This window comes from Cornus florida, unplaced genomic scaffold (assembly GCF_030987335.1).
Source record: "Cornus florida cultivar Cherokee Brave unplaced genomic scaffold, ASM3098733v1 CherokeeBrave_3.0.0_Hap2_Chr07, whole genome shotgun sequence".
NCBI lineage: Eukaryota > Viridiplantae > Streptophyta > Magnoliopsida > Cornales > Cornaceae > Cornus > Cornus florida.
Genome location: NW_026775577.1, coordinates 77,042,754 through 77,062,306, shown reverse-complemented (window position 1 = coordinate 77,062,306; position 19,553 = coordinate 77,042,754). Strand labels below are relative to the sequence as shown.

At 33.7% G+C, this 19,553-nt stretch overlaps 1 protein-coding gene across 2 annotated transcripts; it reads left to right on the top strand.

Annotated features, from left to right (window-relative positions):
• Positions 1–6,823: 6,823 nt before the first annotated feature.
• On the top strand, positions 6,824–15,667 carry LOC132267320 (uncharacterized). Of its 2 annotated transcripts, XR_009468977.1 has the most exons (8): positions 6,824–7,127; positions 9,291–9,462; positions 9,594–9,750; positions 9,828–10,030; positions 10,161–10,250; positions 10,359–10,463; positions 14,796–15,154; positions 15,240–15,667. XR_009468977.1 is itself a non-coding variant. In XM_059768461.1 (7 exons), exons 4-7 carry the CDS (start codon positions 9,848–9,850, stop codon positions 14,808–14,810), a joined length of 393 nt encoding a protein of 130 aa, XP_059624444.1. In that variant the 5' UTR covers positions 6,824–7,127; positions 9,291–9,462; positions 9,594–9,750; positions 9,828–9,847; the 3' UTR covers positions 14,811–15,667. The 2 variants fall into 2 exon arrangements, 1 of the variants encoding a protein (XP_059624444.1); XM_059768461.1 differs by having other exon boundaries at positions 14,796–15,667.
• The last annotated feature ends 3,886 nt before the right edge of the window (positions 15,668–19,553 follow it).

Below are 19,553 nucleotides of genomic sequence, written 5' to 3'. Positions count from 1 at the left end.
TCAAAAATGTGAAGAATGAACCTGCAATGCACCAAAACTGAAAAGAAACTTTAAGTCTCATTTGAATCCCCCATAGCATGATCAATTTAAATAATATGCTACTATGTGATGATGTGATCATACACGCAAGTGTAAAATGACATTTCAAACATGCTACAATGGCCCATGGCCTTATTACAATTTATTTACAGAATTTGACATGCCAAGCCTCCAAAGTTAGGAAAATTACATTTCAATGGCAAAACTCAAACATGCTAACACTTGCATATGAACAAGAATACATTAAAGGAACTTCAAATCTACAATTTACCCAAGGCAAATGCAAATCCTCAAATCTTGAATGTTATACCTGAAAATAACTTCGGTAACTTTGGGATGAGTAACATAAAGCTACTCGTAGGAAATGAGCATACATAGACCTAACGTTTTACAAGTTTGCATAATTTAATCATTTTGGTTCATTCCACCTAGCGTCTATGTCAAAGGTGAGACTCAGGGAGCATCCTAAGCTACCTTAGATCATTTCTACAATAATTACATCATTCATGCAATTCCAAACAATATAAAGGTATGCTATACAAAGCAAAAAGATATAGATTCTCAAAGTTATCAACTCGAAATCTAAAATGCGAAAACAAATAAAGTAGGTCATGCCACCTAACGTCTATATTCCAAATGAATCTATAGGATCATTCATAAGCTACATTTGAACATTTATAGCATAGATGTACTTAACAACATCAAAATTTACAATGATTCATTAAAATCATAAAGCATAAATGTACTTAACAATATTAAATATATGCGATGATTCCTTACAAATCATAATGCATAAATATACTTAAAAATATTAAAAACATGTGATGATTCCTTACAAATCATAATGCATAAATGTACTTAACAATATTAAAAACATGCAATAATTCCTTACAAATCATAATACATGAATGTACTTAACAACATTAAATCGCCAATAACCAAAACCACAAGTCACAATTAAACATTAGTTGTTAACTTGGAATTGAATGTGAAATCAAATAATGGGAAACTTGGACATCAAATCTTGGATAAAGTCAAGACCTAAACGGTTATTCCGGACATTAATCCGTTAGGAATACCACCCTAGTGCGCACTATATAAAATAGGGAGAACTCATACCTCCCGTACTAGAGCTAAACTCTAGTCATATCTAATGTCCCAAGTGACTCTAAAATAAATAAATTAACAACTTATATACAAAATATATATAAAGCACGAAACTACATCTCATGCACAAGTAGGTTGTAGCCACACAATACATGCTATAAATCCACAACTACTATAGGATGACAATGTCGAATCTTCATAGTGCGATTTGTTACACGCTATAACAACATCACATGTCGAATCTTCAATGTGCGATTCGTTACACGCTATGACAATATAATCCAACATTGAAAACATAAACTCATAAATCCATTACAAGTCTAAAATCATGCTTCAAACATAATACCGATGTCAACCACATGATTTAATCAGTAATGCAATAGAAACGAAAATTAATTAAGTAAAATAATTAATTTCTCTAAGTTTCAAATCTCAATCAAATGATTCCTAATTAATCACATGTTATACAACATAGCATGGTCATTACATATACCAAATCAAAGACTTAATTAGGTCATTAAAACAATAAATGGAATTTAATTAAATCATGATAGTTAAATTCCTAATTTCTAAAACAACATCAAATGGTCCCAAATTAACATATGCTAGTATGTAAGTCTTAGTCATCACAAATATCAAGTTAAAAACTTAATTAGGCCAATGGAACCTTTAAATAGATTTTAATTAATCCTTTTAATTAAAATTTCTAAATTTTCAAACTTATCCAAATGCTCTCAAATTAAAGTATGTTAAAGTACATGCAAAGACTTAATTTAAAAGCATGTCACAAGTTAATTTCATGCAAGGTACATCCATGAGAATTAAACTTTCACAAAAGATAATTATTAAATAAAAAGTGCAATTCTTATTCAAATAATTCCAATTTAATATATGTTAACAAACATATCAAAATATAATTTATCATCATGCCATAATTCAATTATAAGCTATATACATCAATATAAATTAGATCTTATACAAAGAAATAAAATGCATGCAAACAAGTTGTATAATCATGAAAAAACAGTCAATACAACACATACATAATCCTAAAACACCCCGTACCTCAATTTAAGATGAAAATCTCAAAAGCCACCAAAATGAAACCGCTCCGAATTCGACGATACTTCGAGGTTTCGTCAGGAACAACACGGTGAACAAGAACCCCTAGGAATCCCCATCAAAATCACAATTTAACTTCAAACCCGAAGTCAAGAAATGGCCAAAACGAAATTCCAATCGGTGGAATCGAAGGCCTTGCCAAGGCGAACATAAAATACTAAGGCACTACGGTGTTTCACTGAAGAGAAGAAGTTCAAAAGAGGAGAGAGAAGGTGGCAGCCCTTAGCCGCCATGGAATCCGGCCAAGAGAGGGGAGAGAGAGATAGAAATCTGATTTTTCAATTTAAGACCCCCTATTTATAGAAAAACTCAAAAACCCCGAACGGGCCCTACCGGGTCAGGAAAAGTGAAATTTGAGCAGACACGCTCAAACGGCAAAAATCTGTGAACAAAAAAGAACCAAAATGAGAAAATATGAACAACAGAAGAAACGGGGTAAAAAACTGAGTCCCGAGTAGAAAGATATGCCCCAAACAAGTTCGGCGGCAAACGGGGCTAGAAACCCTGAAACTTGAGAAAAACAACTAGAAGGGAATTCTAAGAGTACACGACTCAACGAAAAGTGAAAATGAATCCCGTACGAGAATCCAGGTTCAAAATAAGGTATTTAGTAATAATTTTCATTAATTGCACAATGGCCCCTCCAAAAAGTGATAACTGCACTAATGACCCAGAATGAAAATATCTTCCAAAAATATTTTCTTAAAAACCCCCAAAATAAAATATCTTCAAAAGATATTTACAAAAAACACCATAAGAAAATGAAATATTTTTGAAGAATTGTGCATTTACGCCCCTATGGATACCGGGAGCAACCAATAATACTTTTCTGCAAAAGTAAAGATACGTATTTCGTGAAAACCACTTAGAATGAAGATACGTGAAGTCAAAAACTAATTTCGAACACAAAAAGTGAGGTTATGCCAACAAAGTAACAAACGGGGAAAAGATAAAATAGGGAAAAGGACGAAAAGTGAATAGTGTCAAAAAAATGAAAATGTGGAAATGACATGGTCCTTAAAGGAAGTTATGAATCCAAGAGAAAGATTCTCGGAAACCATTCCAGAGTACTCGAGACGACATTAAGTGATGAGAAACCGAGCTCAGAAAAGGAAAGATCAACAGAAAAAAAATATCCGTGAAAATCTGAGAAAAAAGAAAGGAAGGAAAATAACCGGGTCATTACAGTAAATTTAAAATTATATTAAATTTCAAATTACCTAATAGAATTCAAATTACAAATTACCTAATAAAATTTAAATCTATACTATTATATATATATATATATATATATGTGTGTGTGTGTGTGTGTATAATTTTTTAAATATTAACTAATAAAATTCAAATTACAAATTACCTAATAAAATCAAATTATCTAAAAGAATTTATTACTTTGTAAAACTCAAATATTTCAGTATTAAAAGAAAAAAAATTATTAATTAATAAAAAAAATAAAGTATAAATATTTCAGTATTAATTTAAAAACCTAAAAGAATTTAGGGTAAAATGCAAGAAACCCCCTTGGACTTTTGAGAAACCTGCAACTAACCTCCTGAACTTCCAAAAATGCAAGAAACCCCCTAAACTATACAAAATTATTGTAGATGACCCCATCCGTCCAATGTCCGGTGATACATGACCGTTAAAATTGGTTTCTTAAATTTAAATGACCATATTGCCCATATAGGCATAAAATGACAATAATGCCCTTAACTTCCAACCGGTGGACCTAAAGGCCGTAAAATGGAACACAGACCCAAACAAGCCTTTATCAAAAATTTCCCCAAATCAAACAGCTCATGTTATTCACACAAACCTTCATTTCTATCTATACACAGACACATCTATATATATATATATATTACTGTTCATCTTCTTCATCGAACCAAAGGTGTGTCTAACAGATTTGGACTAGGCTTCAAATAAGTAGAATCCAAAACCAATTGGTCAGTCTAACAGTGAACTAAATTCCTATCTACAATTTTACACAACAGGCCCTTTTAAAGGCCCGACTTTGCTATAATTCAACATTCCGACGTGCGAAGTCGCCGGATTCTGCCAGTCCCCGGTCGACGATTACTCTGATGGAGCAAGGGGCGTTGGCTAGAACATTCACTGTTGATTTCGGAACCGCTGTAAGCACCACTGTTCCATCCCACCAAACATCGTCACAAGCCTCTCTCTCTAACTTCCCTTTCTCTCACCTCTTAAACCCATTTTGCTGTTTATATAACATACAATCAATCTAGATCAAACAACCGTACTGGCTAAATGAAGATCCAGTGCGACGTGTGTAACAGAGATGAAGCCTTTGTTTTTTGCTCCGTCGACGAAGCCGCCTTTTGTGACACCTGCGACCACCGTATGACACAACTGCCGCCGTGGAAGGTGGCCGAAAAAGACTGAGAGATGTAGAAGCTCTAAGACTTTCGAGACCGCCGTGAAGTTCTGCTAGGGCTTCTTCAACAGATCCGTTGTTGTTCCGATGGCCGGTGAACGAAAAAGCTAGAAACAGACACCCCACCACCACACGTAAACCCATAGTGACTGTCAGAATGTGGATTTGTGATTCGCCGTGGTCTCACCGATTTGCCTGGTTGCCGATTTTAAAGTTGATTCACTGCCACCCCACCACCACACGTAAACCCATAGAAACTCAAATAATTAAAGACCAAATCACATATAGTAAAACCCAATTGAACAACAAAACTCACTCCCGCAACCACCATCACCGCTACCTCCATCACCTACCTGTCCTCTCCACTGACACCACCCCACAAACCCACTGCTGCTGCCACCACCCCACCACCACACCTAAACCCATAGAAACTCAAATAATTAAGACCAAACCACATAGAGTAAAACCCAATTGAACAACAAAACTCACTCCCCGACCACCATCACCGCTACTTCCATCACCTACCTGGCCTCTCCATCGATTTGGGAATTCAAACAACTCTCCATCAATTTGGGAATTCAAACAATTCAAGCTAAATCGCACACCATTAAACCCAATCGAACCCCACAAACTCGCTGCCATCGCCGCTGTTACCACTTCTTCCTCTGCCTTCTCCGCTACTCTGATACGTCGGTCTTTCGTCATTACTAAGGAGAAGACCACGTTCGCGGCACTGATTTCCCATAAAAGAAAGAACGTTATCTCTTCGGTGTGCTGTCAATCTCCCATTCGCCATTGAGATTTTTGTTGCCACATCAGCAAGTTAATATGATAATACTTCAAACGATGTCGTTTCATAATAAGGGCAAAAATGTCATTTATCTTTTCCGGTGACCTGATGGGGTAATATGTAACAAAATTAAAGTCCAGGGGGGGTTTTTTGTAGTCTAGAGGGTTAGTTGCAAAATCCCAATAGTCTAGGGGGGTTTTATTGCATTTTACCCAATAATTTATTATTTTACAAAACTGAAACTCTACCACCAATTTCAAAATATTTCTGTATTTATTTATTTATTAATACAAAAAAAATTGTTTATTAATTAATATAAAAAGAGCAATTTTTTGTAAGGTTTATTGTTACAAGTTTCAAATCAACAATTAGAAAAAAATATATGAAAACAAAAATTCTATAAATTACAAAATATTCATCACGTACATCGCACGTGCCTTTTACTAGTAATAATAAAACTATGAGTCATGTAGTTGATATGTTTTGGGCAATATCATGCCGAATACAGTACCCGCACAACCAAAAAATTATTAGCTTGGTATTATTTAGAAAGCATAAAAAATTGAGTGAGAGTCTAGTAGCAAAACATCACCAGCTTGGATTCCAACTCCATTAGAATTGGACCATCAGGTAAATAATACTGTAACAATTATTTATGGAAACTCTGTAAATAAATCAATCCAAAATAGAATTATTTTTAAAAAATTGGATGCAGTTACTAATTCATGATGTGACATGTATAAAATAAAAACATCATTTCAAAATTTCATTCTCAATTCAATTCTACTAGAATTTTCATGAAAGTATTCCATATTTTTATGAAAGCCTTTAATCTCCAAAATTTCAAATAATGCAAGTTCATTAAATTATGAAGCAAACAGAAAATGTATCCACAGAAAGAAGAGGTACATATAAATGGAGATATTTTTTAAGATTCTTAGTCATTGAACTCAAGACTATTAAGCAAGGGAGGTAATTGAAAGCAACACTACAACATATTAGGGTTTCACCTGCACTTTTAAAAAAAGCGTTGGTGTTGAGTACTAATTATCAGCGCTTCTAGAAAAGTGCTGATGTTGAGTATTAATTACGAGTACTTCACTAAAAAACGCTGGTATTGGGGTAACATACCAGTACTTTTTTAAAAAGCACTGGTATTAAGGTATTAGAGTAATAGTAATAATACCAGTGCTTAAAATAGAAGTGCTGGTATTGGAGTACTAGTACCAGCGCTTAGAAGAGAAGAGCTGGTAATGCCCTTTCCTCCAATTTTTTCTCTTCCCTCCACTTTTTCCCTCCCCTTATTTATATATATATTTCGTGCCTGAACTACGTCGTTTTTGGGTCCACTATTACAGATTATTCCACTTTCCCTTTTCATTCAATTTCATTTTGGCTACTTCATCCGCTGCCCTCTCTGCTCCATCTCTATCTCGATCTCTCAGCTGCAAGACACTGCTCTTTCTCGATCCATTCAGCATAAACCCTCACACACACAATCAGACGATCAAACATAAACCCTAGCGCACACAATCAGACGATTCTTGACCAAGGAGAAAGACCGTGTCTCGCCGCCGATTCTCCTCTTCCGGTTTTCTTCTTCGGCCAATTCTCTGGCCGAAGTTCGGTCTCTCTCTCGGATTCTCCTCTTTTTCCTCTGTTCTCCCTTGGGTAAGTCGTCTCCCTCTTCTCATCCTATATATCTATATATATAAATATATGAGTTCATGTTTGAAAATCAAAAATTAAAGGAGGTTTTGATACATGTTGATTTGGGGATTTTGGATTTTCATGAGGAAATTTGGGATTTCATTGTGACGTAGGTCTATATATGTCTTTGTGTTCAATTCTTTTGGAAAAATTGTGACTATGCTTGCATGTATTTCGAATTCAAATTTATTTTGGGGCTGTGACTGTGATAACTGTAATGCCAATATATGTTTGTTTTGTATGTTGAGATTTTGAAATTACTTTCTTGCTACTCCACCATGAAAGAAATCACGGCACACTTTCAATATCTCTACCTAGATGGGTTGAATATCACACAAACGACAGGAAAAATCTTCTTCGCTTCTTTCCTGCGAGCAAAGCTAATAGAAGCGATTCATTATCGATTCTTGTATTTGATATGCATATATGGTCTGTATTTCCAATTTTCATTGGGGCTGTGAATCTGTGAATCCAATTTTCATTGGGGCGTGCAACTCTATGAATTGCATCGATACTGATATATAAAGCTCCTGGAGATGTTTGATGGATGGTTGGGACATTGTTACTGGTGTCCATGTTTTTTGGCTTTATGTTTCTGTTTTTGCTGGTGTCCATGTTCTTGCCAGAATTAAAAAATAAAATAATAATAATAATAATAAAAATGGTCTACTACCGGTAAAGATATAATGGAGATGCTTATGAAAACCCAAGTTGGTAATCAAAGCTCTAGATCAGTGTTAGACCTGTATTAATTTAGACCATGGTGATACTTGTTGATATTGATTTTTTCCACTTAACGAGAGAACTAATAAGATGCAAATGAATTCTAAACTTGTATGAAACAGGATTGGAAAATAGGATTTACTTAATTGACTTAGTTGAGAAATGTTTGTTAAGTTGAGTAAATGTCTTGTCTGTATTCACTAAATATATAACTTCAAAAGCAAAATTTAGCAAATGTTAAATGTATCCTTTATTTAATATAGAATTCTATTTGAGCTCCAAGATAATCTTCAGAGACCTTTTCTTTTTTAGGGGTTAAAATAGACTGAGTGTATCAAACTCTTGTAATGCAATTATCCACCTCTATATACCAAATTAATCAAGGTCTATAGTAGAAATTTCTAGAATAATGGTCCAGAAAATTGATTTCTTTTTGCAAAAATGTTTACTTTTTTTTTTTTTTTTTTAAATGTATTTTTGTCCTCCATTGTACTTGATGGAATTACTTGATTGATGTTTGCTAACCCGTCTCTCTTTCGGCATTATCTCATCTGAGATAACAAAGTTGAAGCCCTAGGCTTCAACTTTGTTTTACTTTGTCTCTCTTTCGGCATTACTTTTTTTTTAATGTTTTTTTTTTTTTCATTTATGAAATGAATTTTTGGTTTGAATTTTTTTTTTCTTTTATTTCCAAACGAATTTTTCGTACTTAGTATATATATATATATATATATAGTTGATCTTTTACTGTACATAAAATTTTTTATAATACAGACTTTGGTTAGGATTGTTTTAGTTTCTCTCTACAGGACTATTTTGATGTTTGGTTGCTTTGGTTAGGATTGGTTTTAATATCTATATTCATATTTATATTAGCATTGATGTTTGACTTAACAATTCGGTTTAGAAAAATAATTCAAAACCACAGAACGGTCTAATTTTAATTAGAATGGTTTTATATAATTTCCATTGGACAACCATAAATACCCTAAAGTTTTGAGGTATTTGTTATTTCTTTTTATTGGTTTTTCCTGGACCGCCTTTTTTTAACAATTTGATTGCATTCTCTTAACTAAATTCTCACTTTTTTGTTTGCTTTTCCAAGAAGGATAAATAATAAGCTGACTTTGTTGATCTTGCTCAACTATATATCTATCGTCCATTAGCTATTTTATTCATCGATTCTCGATGGCATTACAGATTGGCTTGTAATCGGTTGCATTGGATCCAACTTAATACTTTGACTTGGAACAAGAGTCAATAATTACCACTGTGTCATAGTTATTAAATTGCCCGTGCTGATGTTTAGATGTTGTGTTGAATTACAATTTTATTGTCTTTTTTTAACAATTTGATTGCATTCTCTTAACTGAATTCTCACTTTTTTGTTTGCTTTTCTAGGAAGGATAAATAATAAGTTGACAATGAAACGAACGGTTAGTGAAGTGGAAAAAGTAAGTGAACAAAATACTGAAGCTTCAACTTCAAAATCATCCCAACCACAGCTGAAGAAGAGACGGGGTCCGACACGATGCAAGAATGTCATAGACGCGAAAACCTTATTACCAATAAGGTACATATATATATATATATAGATCATCTTATATAGTTTACATAATTAGACTATATTCAATATGAAGGAGAAAAAAGGATTTCTATCTTTATTTTTGTACTAAACATCTACAATTGTTAATTTTTGTTTAGGGTTAATAAGTTTGGACAGCCGATCGGTCCTGGGAGTGGTACATATACTAATTATCTGGGAACACTTGCCCGGAAGGGTGAATTAGCTCCTTTGTGCTACAAAACTTGGTGGGAGATGCCTAAACGACTGAAGGAGGATGTGTGGAACATTGTAAAGGTAAAATCCTTCAATAACATTAAAATAATTTTTATGGAAAAAGTGGACTAACATACAACAATTATCACATTTTCAAGGGAAATATGATGTGGGAATCATGATAAAACAGTGGACAATATCCTCCATCGGGAAAAAATGGAGGGGGTACAAGTGTGAGTTGAAAAATGAATACTACTTAGTTAGGGATACAGATGAAGAAAGATTGGCAAACCCACCACCTAATGTTGAAAAGGAGCATTGGGAATTTTTGGTTAGGCATTGGGGTACGCCTATGGCGAAGGTAATCCTCCATCTAACACAATGTTTTTTGAAGTCAATGAGTTAAATTTATAGTTTACCTGCTTTCAGTCATTATTTTAGGTGGAATGTTCTTTACTCAAAGAACTTTTACTTTTTCTCACTTTTTGTAGGAGGTCAGCAAAAAAAATAAAGAACGTCGTGGGAAGCAGACAATGATGCATATTACGGGGACAAAAAGCTTTGCACGTGTTTCTGCCGAGGTTAATTGAAGTTTTTATGGAAAATATAAATTATTTCAATTCTTATGTTGTTGAATGATTATAAATGTTAGTGGTAAATAATATATATCACAATATATTCTTTTATAGATTGAGGAAGACGAAGGTATTCAGCTTTCTCGTGCAGATTTATTCATCCACACACATGTAAATAAGGATGGCAAAGCTACTGATGCTGCTGCTTCGGAGATGATTGTAAGTTTTCACACTTCCATTTTGCAAAAAGGGGGTCATGTGCCTTAAAGTGACCAATTTTTAAACTCTTTACACTGTATTAGGGGGTCACGTGCCTTGAAGTGACTAATTTTTAAATCATCAGCCCGTGTGGAGGCAATTTACTTTCTTGTATTTGTTGAAAAGCATGGGAGTATGGGATCATTGTATGTGGAGGCTTCTTGTTGATTGGTTTGTGTTGTGGAGAAGAAGTATTTGCTATTTGTTGTTTGTTGTTTGTTGTTTGTGTTAATTTGTTACTCATATATTGTGGCAATAGTCTTTTGAATGTAGACAACTTCAAATATTATATATAAGCTATGTAAAAGGCCACTAAACACTTGTTCATGATGATCATTGTAATTATTGTGATAAACTATCAATTCTACAAGCTTTCAACACTTGGATCTCTTGATTTGCAATTCCCAGTTGATGAGACGCAACAATTTATAGTGGTTTTCAACCACAAATTTATGTCTATATATCTATATTATAGAGTATATAGATAAATATGTGTATAAAAGGTTTCAATAATTCAATGTAACGATGCTATTACACCCATTTGAGGACTTTATAAATCTCAAACGTAATCATGCTAGATGAATTGGTATTTAGTAATATTGTTATCTCTTCGAAGAACATACCTCTATTGATTTGCATAGATTTCATTTCAATTTAGCTTTTCTAAGGTAAAAACATTAATATTTGCTTGAGCATCCTAATTTTTCTCGTATCAAGTTACAGAAAAAAACAAAGGTGCACAAATTTAGAAATATAAGTTATACTCTGGGAGGCAAAGTTTTTTTATTCTTTTTTAATATTACTCTATGTAATTAGATATCAATTTGACCACTTTGCCCTATAACAAGGCCGTGGAAGAAAATCAAATTAATTGGAAACAACTTCCACTCGACAAATTAGACTGTCATAGAAAAAATTTATATCTTGAAACTTATTTAACGAGTTTTAAACTTTTCCTCCCAAACAGCCCACCAAAATTGAAACCATTGTTTCTTCAACCTGTCATAAAAAAATTTCGGGAGCTTGAAGTAAGATATTGCATAAGAGGGTAAGCATAGCTTTTAACACCTTTCTACTGCTAGGCGACAAAAAAATTTCCTTTCCATCCCCTTATTTTCTTTGCAATATTATCTTCAATAAAACTGAATACCTCCCTGCCCAAATACTTCTCTTGGCCCCACTCTTTAAGGATATTAAGTAAATCCCTCAACAAACAAGTTTTTTGAAGATGGAAATTTGAGTTGATAGTTTATCACAATATTTCCATCTTCAAAAAGCTTGGCATGTTGATAAAAATTGTTTCAGATTCAATCTCTGCAGATTTCTAATCCAATTCAGATTCTTTTTTTTTTTTTTTTTTTTTTTTCTCAGTTCTGAAAAGATTTCCATCTTCAAAAAACTTGGCATGTTGGTAAAAATTGTTTCAGATTCAATCTCTGCAGATTTCTAATCCAATTCAGATTCTTTTTTTTTTTTTTTTTCAGTTCTGAAAAGATTTCCATCTTCAAAAAGCTTGGCATGTTGGTAAAAATTGTTTCAGATTCAATCTCTGCAGATTTCTAATCCAATTCAGATTCTTTTTTTTTTTTTTTTCAGTTCTGAAAAGATTTCCATCTTCAAAAAGCTTGGCATGTTGGTAAAAATTGTTTCAGATTCAATCTCTGCAGATTTCTAATCCAATTCAGATTCTTTTTTTTTTTTTTTTTTTTTTTTTTCAGTTCTGAAAAGATTAACTTAGGATAACCCAGATGCAACACAATGAAAGGGTCAAAGATGACTTGTTGACTAAACTTAATTTTTATACATTCCTGTAAAGTTACCAGAATGGGTCCATGATTTGGGATCTCTCCTGTGCCGAATTAGGAACATTTACAACTTTTATATAACTTCTTTTATGCAATAATATTATATTGTTTATACAATAATTATATTAAATCATTATTTTATGATGTTACATTTTATCATCAAATTGTTGAAGGATACAAAACGAAGGAAAGATCCCTTTAGGTGGGGATCCAGAATCGTGGAACCGTACTCCATTCTCATTTCTCCCTTAAAATATTAGACTGATTTTATACATCATCCAGGAATTTGATGGGTCTCGTCACCTGATGGGTCTGAGTTTGCTTCCAATTTGACATAACACAATGAAAACTCAGTCTTTATCACAAACACTTTGATGGCAATCAGAATGGCGGTTAGCATAATAACGTATTATAGGAAATTCTGTAGTTTTGGTTAATGAGCAGATAGATGAGGAGGATCATGTACTTCATGGGGTTTAATGAATCTTATTTAATCATATGCTTCTTTGTCACGTAATGTGCAGTCCAACAGAGGTTTTGCCCATGGAATAAAGTGATTTAAGCCCGTCGTCTTCCAGACTGCACTGGTTTTTGCCTTTGAACTTTTAAGCACATGCAAGACTAGTGTGAATCACATCAACTTTTTATCAATTAATGTCAAGTGCCACAAACTCACAGGGTTACATATAAATATGGTAGCTTATATAACATTTGACATTGACTAATGCATTCCACCAACAAATAGAAAAGTAGCTTATGGATCCATATAGAGAGTATAAAGCATTATACGTGGCTCATTCTTCTCCTGTGGTCTTGGTTAAATAAAGAAAAGGGCTTTCCACTTCCTTGTATTTGAAACTTCTGTTCTGAAATTATTTGGAGCCCACCCACTATAGCCGGATCATCCCCCATTTTTTTTTTTCTTTTTTTTATTTTTATATTTTATTATATATATATATATATATATATATATATATATCAACTCTGATACACAACTAAGGATATATAGTATGGAATTCATGTATTAGAACTGGAATCAGAAAAAGATTATGTTCAAATATTGAACTAATATAATCCTTAGTGTGGATTTCATACTTATTATGGTACATTTACATTGACGTCTAGTTGAATTCAAAGAGGACCTAACAAATACAGAGTAGAGTGTATATAAATGCTAAGCTATAAATTTCATATCAGTGCTCTGTATAAAAACCAGAATATGATCAAAAACCCCAACTTGTTTTGCTAAGGTACCCAACAAAAATAATAATGAAAAAAAGATCAAACATATATATTTGGCCTCATCTCATCAACTTCATTCTGTTTCAATCCCTAGCCTTCCCATCCACTTTGATCAGTTCCAGCCAGTCAATTTTGGAATTTTTAGAAATTGAATTCTGTATTTTCTTTTTCAGATTTTAAAATTTTTTTTTTTGTTGAGTTTTTGACTTGATAACATTATTTAGGATCAATGTTAATTAGCTGAGACACAAGAAAGAGGGTATTAATTAGTAATTAAGCTAGGTCCCCTATAGACGAAGCAAGCATAATGATCAGTTGTTACTTTGAAGGGCAAATCAAATGTTAACAAATAGAATGTTCCAAGTGAATTCATTTGAGGTCAAAAACATTGCGCCATAGAAGACTAGATGTAAGTTTTGTTAGGAGTGCTGTAACTTGACTGTTAGTGAGATGTCTTGTTGTAGAAAAAGCTCAAATCATTCAAACATGGAGACCATGGACTGTTTGCTATCTAGCTTTGGTGCTACCTTAAAGCGATAAGATTGATCGTGTCGGATTCTTAATCACAAACTAACCAACAAACTAACCACTTTCTTTTTCTTAGCACCAAACAAACAACCAAACTCACGTCACCAACCACAATGATGGTTAATGGTGCCAAGGATTCGAGCTCTTCAGTGCACCAAAATTCCATGATGGTCCCAAGACCAAGAGAGGATTCTGTCCGTGCACTAATGAAGGGTGGAAATCACCTCTCACATATAGAGTGGATCCCACCTTATGTGCAATAATCTTCCCCTTTTGACAATTAAATCAGTCTACTAACATGCTGGTATAGGGTCATTAACATGTTGCTTAATCTTCTTTTGTATATGGGCAATTTAGTTAATGGGTAATTTAGTTCATACACTCTACCTTTCTAGAGTTCACGTCCCCAAAAACATAAATATGTGTGTGAATTTCTTACTGATAAAATAAATAAATAAATAAATTGGTAAAAGAACTACTAATTTGATAAAAATTTGATTTTTTTTTTTCTCTATTTACTTTATTTAAATCCTTTTGTTTTTGTCATGAAAGCTTAGGTGTGTATATATATATATATATATTATACATGCACATGTATATTTAAGCATTACATGTTCATAGCTTGATGGGATTTTAGTTCTTTTGTGCTTTATTTAGAATCTAGGGTTTTCAGTTCTGGATGTCATGGTAGTTCAAACTTTTTTTTTTTTTTTGGCAGGAAAACATAAGATAACTTCAAAGTTACTCTGACTCGCCTATTGGCAGCTCCAATGATTTGTTCTCCATTGTGAGGGGAGAAGAGAGAACTGGTCGTGTGCGGATGCTTGGCTTCGGGCCTGCACCAAGCGATGTTTGGGGCCCTCTCCTAGTAAAGCTGAATTGATTAATAATGCTAAAATATCTTAGGAGGAGGCACGTGTTACATGTGTAGAGTTGCAGGAGACGATTTAAAAAATGCAAGCCGACTATGACAATAAGTTGGAAAATTTACGAGCCAACTACGACGACAAGTTGGAAAATTTACAACAACAGGTGGCTATGCTAATGCAGATGCAACAACAAAATTGTAGTGGACAGGTATATTTATTATTAGTTTTACTCTTTACTAAATATATGTTTACTTATGCCAAGATTTCATGTATTTTGTTTTGTTATTTTGAAGGATTCTGATTCTTTAAATGCTCCTCCTAGAGTATCCCCAAATCCATTTTCTAGTCGTGATGCCAATTCAGTTAAGGTTATGAACTTTTAATTTCTCTTATATATATGTTAAATTTTCATTTATTATAATGTGCGCTTAATGAATTTATAAAAAATATTGGGTAATTCAAATCAAATGGGCAAGAAGACTTGTTGAAGTTGAAGTTGAAGATGGGGTCGTGGCTGTACTTTTTGAATTTCCTTCGCCTTGGATGGGTTCTTTTTGAAAAACTTGTATTACATTTGTTAAAAATTCTTAATTCTTTTTGTGTGACATTTAGTACCTTTATCTAGACAATTTGGATGGTATTTTCATATTGGCAGGTTAACTTGTGGTTGTATTAGTATACATTTTTTACCAATTTAACTTGTGGTGGTATTAGTAGTCAATTTCAATGGTATTTTTCATATTGGTAGGGCTAACTTGTGGTTTGTAAAAACAATTTGGATGGTATTTTTATATTGACTTGTGTTAGGATGCATTTAGTAGCCGTGAAGAAATTTTTTCCAAAAACAATAATGGGAAAAAGAAAAATGTAAATAATTTTACCAACGCTCTTTTAAGAAGTGCTGGCATAGGGAAAAAAAAATATTGGAAAAAACAATATTAAAAAAAAAAAATTTCAAATAATCCTTTACCAGCGCTTTTTAAGCGCTGGCATAGGGAAAAAAAAAATATAAAAATAAAAAAATTTCAAATAACCCTTTACCAGTGCTTTTGGAGAAGCGCTTTTGGAGAAGCGTTGATAAAGGCTCTTTACCTGTGCTTTTGGAAAAGTGCTGGTAAAGGCCTGCCGACACTGGATTTACCAGCGCTTTTGAAGAAGCGCTGGTAATTGAATTACTAGCGTTTTTTAAGGCTTTTACCAGTGCTTTTGAGCGTTGGTAAAAATCAAAACTGTTGTAGTGCAAAGAGAGAGCTTATTACCATCCAAATTGAACAATTGATCCAATTCAATGTAACTAGAAGAGGCCTAATGCCATTTTATTTGTGAGTATTTATGAATCATATCCTTCTTTTCTTTCCTTTCCTCCCCTTTTAATAACTCAATTCTTGTTGCATATAACTTGCCAGTGGAAAATTATTTTCTTGCATGTCATAGAGGAATGATGTTAGAACCTCCTTCAGAAACACTGTAGACCCAACCGACTCTTCTCAATGCTGATCGCGCCATTGTACTTTTTTCTCAAAAGAAAGTTGTCAAGAGAACTGTTGGAAAAGTTTCACTCTTCCACGAATAAAATTATTTTACATCAATGATCACCATGAATAACTTAATCCCTTTGTGAACCCTATAATGAAAGGAGATACATGATAAACTTGAAGCTGCTATGCTCATAGCATGGGTTATTAAAAAAAAAAAAACAAAAAAGCTATTTTTTTGATGAATATAATTCATAATTGAAAAACATATGGGCTAATTACAAAAAGTGAATTCATTATTGAAAAGCATAACCTCAGAGTGTTTGGAAATGTTTCATGAGCAGTGAAAGGAAAATACTTATATTATTTATATATTAAAGAATAATCAAACGTCAAAGAGCACAAATATTGTGTATATAGTCCATCGTTTTTCTAACTGGAGCTTCCTGCCTTCTCTTGTAAATCCTGAAGAAAATAGACCAAAGAATCCTTTTGCTCCATCAGTTCAAACACCTTCATTGCATAATCAATCTGACCAGCCGATCAATCAAGCAGTTATAAGCAACCAGGTTTGAATCAAAGCCCATTGTGTCTATGTACTTCAAAAATGGTGGACAGTCTTTATGGTTGGATTGGGTTCATTCGAATCTAATCAAGAACAAAACTTTTGGTGTATCAAGCCCTTTCAACTCATCAGCTTCATGGAAATGGAGGATGATGCTGAAACATATAAGCTTTGCTAGACCTTTGGTCGAGCATCATGTGGGTACGTAATGGTAAGGCCACTTCGTTATGGCATGACTACTGGCTGCCTTTAGATTCTCTTGACCAAAGATTTGAGTCAATCCTCATTGCTAACTGCATGGGGGATGACATTGCAAAAATGTGCTATCTGATCAGACATGGTAAATGGAGATTTCACCCTTCTTTTCGAGCCATAGTTCCTTTTAATTGGCAATTCTGAACAAGCTCCTCAAATTCACAATGACACCCCCTGACAAACCTATTTGGAATCTCTCTCCGTTGGGTAGTTTCATTTTGAAACATACCTACCATGCCCTGCTTCCCTCTGCCCATACTTATCCCTAGACATGTTTTCATTACTTGGTTGGCAATCAACAGAAGACTTAAAACTAGAGACAAGTCTAGTCTTTCTAGTTTAAATGTACGTGTGTTGACGCTAAAATTGGCTCCTTAGATCTGATTCTAAATTGATGTAATACGGGTGTGCCAGAACCAATCATATGGTTCAAGTGTGAATTGTCAACTTCAGTCCCTTTGAGAAGGTTAACTTTCAGACGATGCGAGGAAAAAATGGAACAGTAAAACTCCTCTTTGAGTTCAAAAATTGCCTTAATTAAAAGGACTTTTACAATGAATAATTTATAGTAATAGATTGAGAATAGAAATGGGAGAAACTCTGGATATAGAAAGAGATAGAGAGAGAAAAATAGAGGGAGAGAATTAGAACGAGATAGAGAGAATGAGATAGAGATAGAGATAGAGAAAAGTAGTGATGAGCGCTGAAAAGTGAGCTTTTAAACCCTTTAGGACCTTTATCTATTTTACTTTCCCTTTTTAGGTGTTTATCCCCAAAATAAGCTAATTCTGTTAAATAAGAGCTTAAAAGAAGCTAACTCAAGCTGGATAGAAGAAAGGAGCAAAATGGAAGCAGATTGAAGCAAAGTGTTGAAATTCAGCAGGTTCGATCGATCTCAAGAATACTTCGATCGATCGAAAGTTCATCAATCTAGACTCTCCAAGATGGATCCGAGCTCTTTTGTCCTTATTCAAAGATTCTACAAAGTTAGATCGATCCAATAATTCTCAGATCGATCGAAAAGATTCCATCTTATCCTGTTGTACCACCCTACCTACCACTTTTGTCTCTTTCCTCAAATATCTCAGTCCGTCTTTATCCAAAAAGGCACCGCCATGGGAGGATCGACCCAGCCAAAGTTTGATAGATCTCAGCCATGTTCGATCGATCACAGCATAAGTTCGATCGATCGAACCCTCTCAAATCTGAAAAAAATATATTTCTAGCTCATTAAAAGTTATCTCATTGTGCAATCATTGGAGAAGCCCTTGTGTATAAGCCTAGACCATTGGGTGTGACATTTGAGCTACCTATATAAGGAATATGAGCCACTTTTACATATAGATAGTTTTTTATAATCTTAGATGCATTTCTTAGAGAGGAAGAAAAGAGAAGAGGAGGCTAGAGACATTCTTGAGAGGTTTTCCATCGTCCTCAAGAAGAAGAACATTTCTACCATGGAGATAGCCCTTGAGGGTTAGGGGACACCATTCATGAGTGGCTAGACATCTTTTTGGGGCTAGAGTTAGCCCTAAGCATGTTTTCTTTACCTTTATTTATGTATTTTTTAGGGGATTTGTGTTGTAATACATGTTTTAACATATTTATATACATAGATCTTGTTTATTCAATGATTTGTGTGGTTTAATTCTTCCAATTGATCATTTCATTCTATCCATATGTCTATGTATGCTAGAATAGATGTTCATATGTTTATCTCTATCTCTTGTGTTGTTGATGCATGTCTATGTGTGTTGATGCTATAGATCTAGAAATTGTCAAGACATAGTGCTTAATAGAATGCTCTTGTGGTTTATTTGATGGTTCATACTCATTTCTTGATGGATTATGCCTCTCCCTTAGTCTAATTAGTTTACTTTCCATGTCATTAGCTTAGATGTAGTGTAGCTACCTTAGTTGTTAAATGGGAGAACAATTCATGCTTGTTGTTTGATGTTCCATACTTATGAATGCAAGTAGTATATTTCTCTAATTATGTGATGTGTTTGGATTGTGAGCTTAAAGAAGGATTAATGACTTAGTTTGATGTATTGTGCTATTCATTATATTGTTTAGACAATATATACTTAATTGGTCATTCATGCTTATAAAAACAACCACACACACTCACTATTGTTGCAACATATATTTTCCCCTCATTAATTGTGAATTGAGTGTATAGAAATGTGATGCTTGGTGGTGATCTCTAAGTCCCAAGTCCCAAGATCTCTCTCTCTTGTTTTCTCTATCCTTTAATTACTTGTTTTATATTGATTTTGTTTAATCTTAATTGTAGCTTAATCAACCAAACA

Excerpts from the sequence above, each read along its gene's own strand:
- LOC132267320 (XM_059768461.1), top strand. The coding sequence starts at position 9,848 with ATGATAAAACAGTGGACAATATCCTCCATCGGGAAAAAATGGAGGGGG. Across the intron at positions 10,031-10,160 it reads GGGGTACGCCTATGGCGAAG|GAGGTCAGCAAAAAAAATAA; the intron begins GTAATCCTCCAT and ends CACTTTTTGTAG. Across the intron at positions 10,251-10,358 it reads TTGCACGTGTTTCTGCCGAG|ATTGAGGAAGACGAAGGTAT; the intron begins GTTAATTGAAGT and ends ATTCTTTTATAG.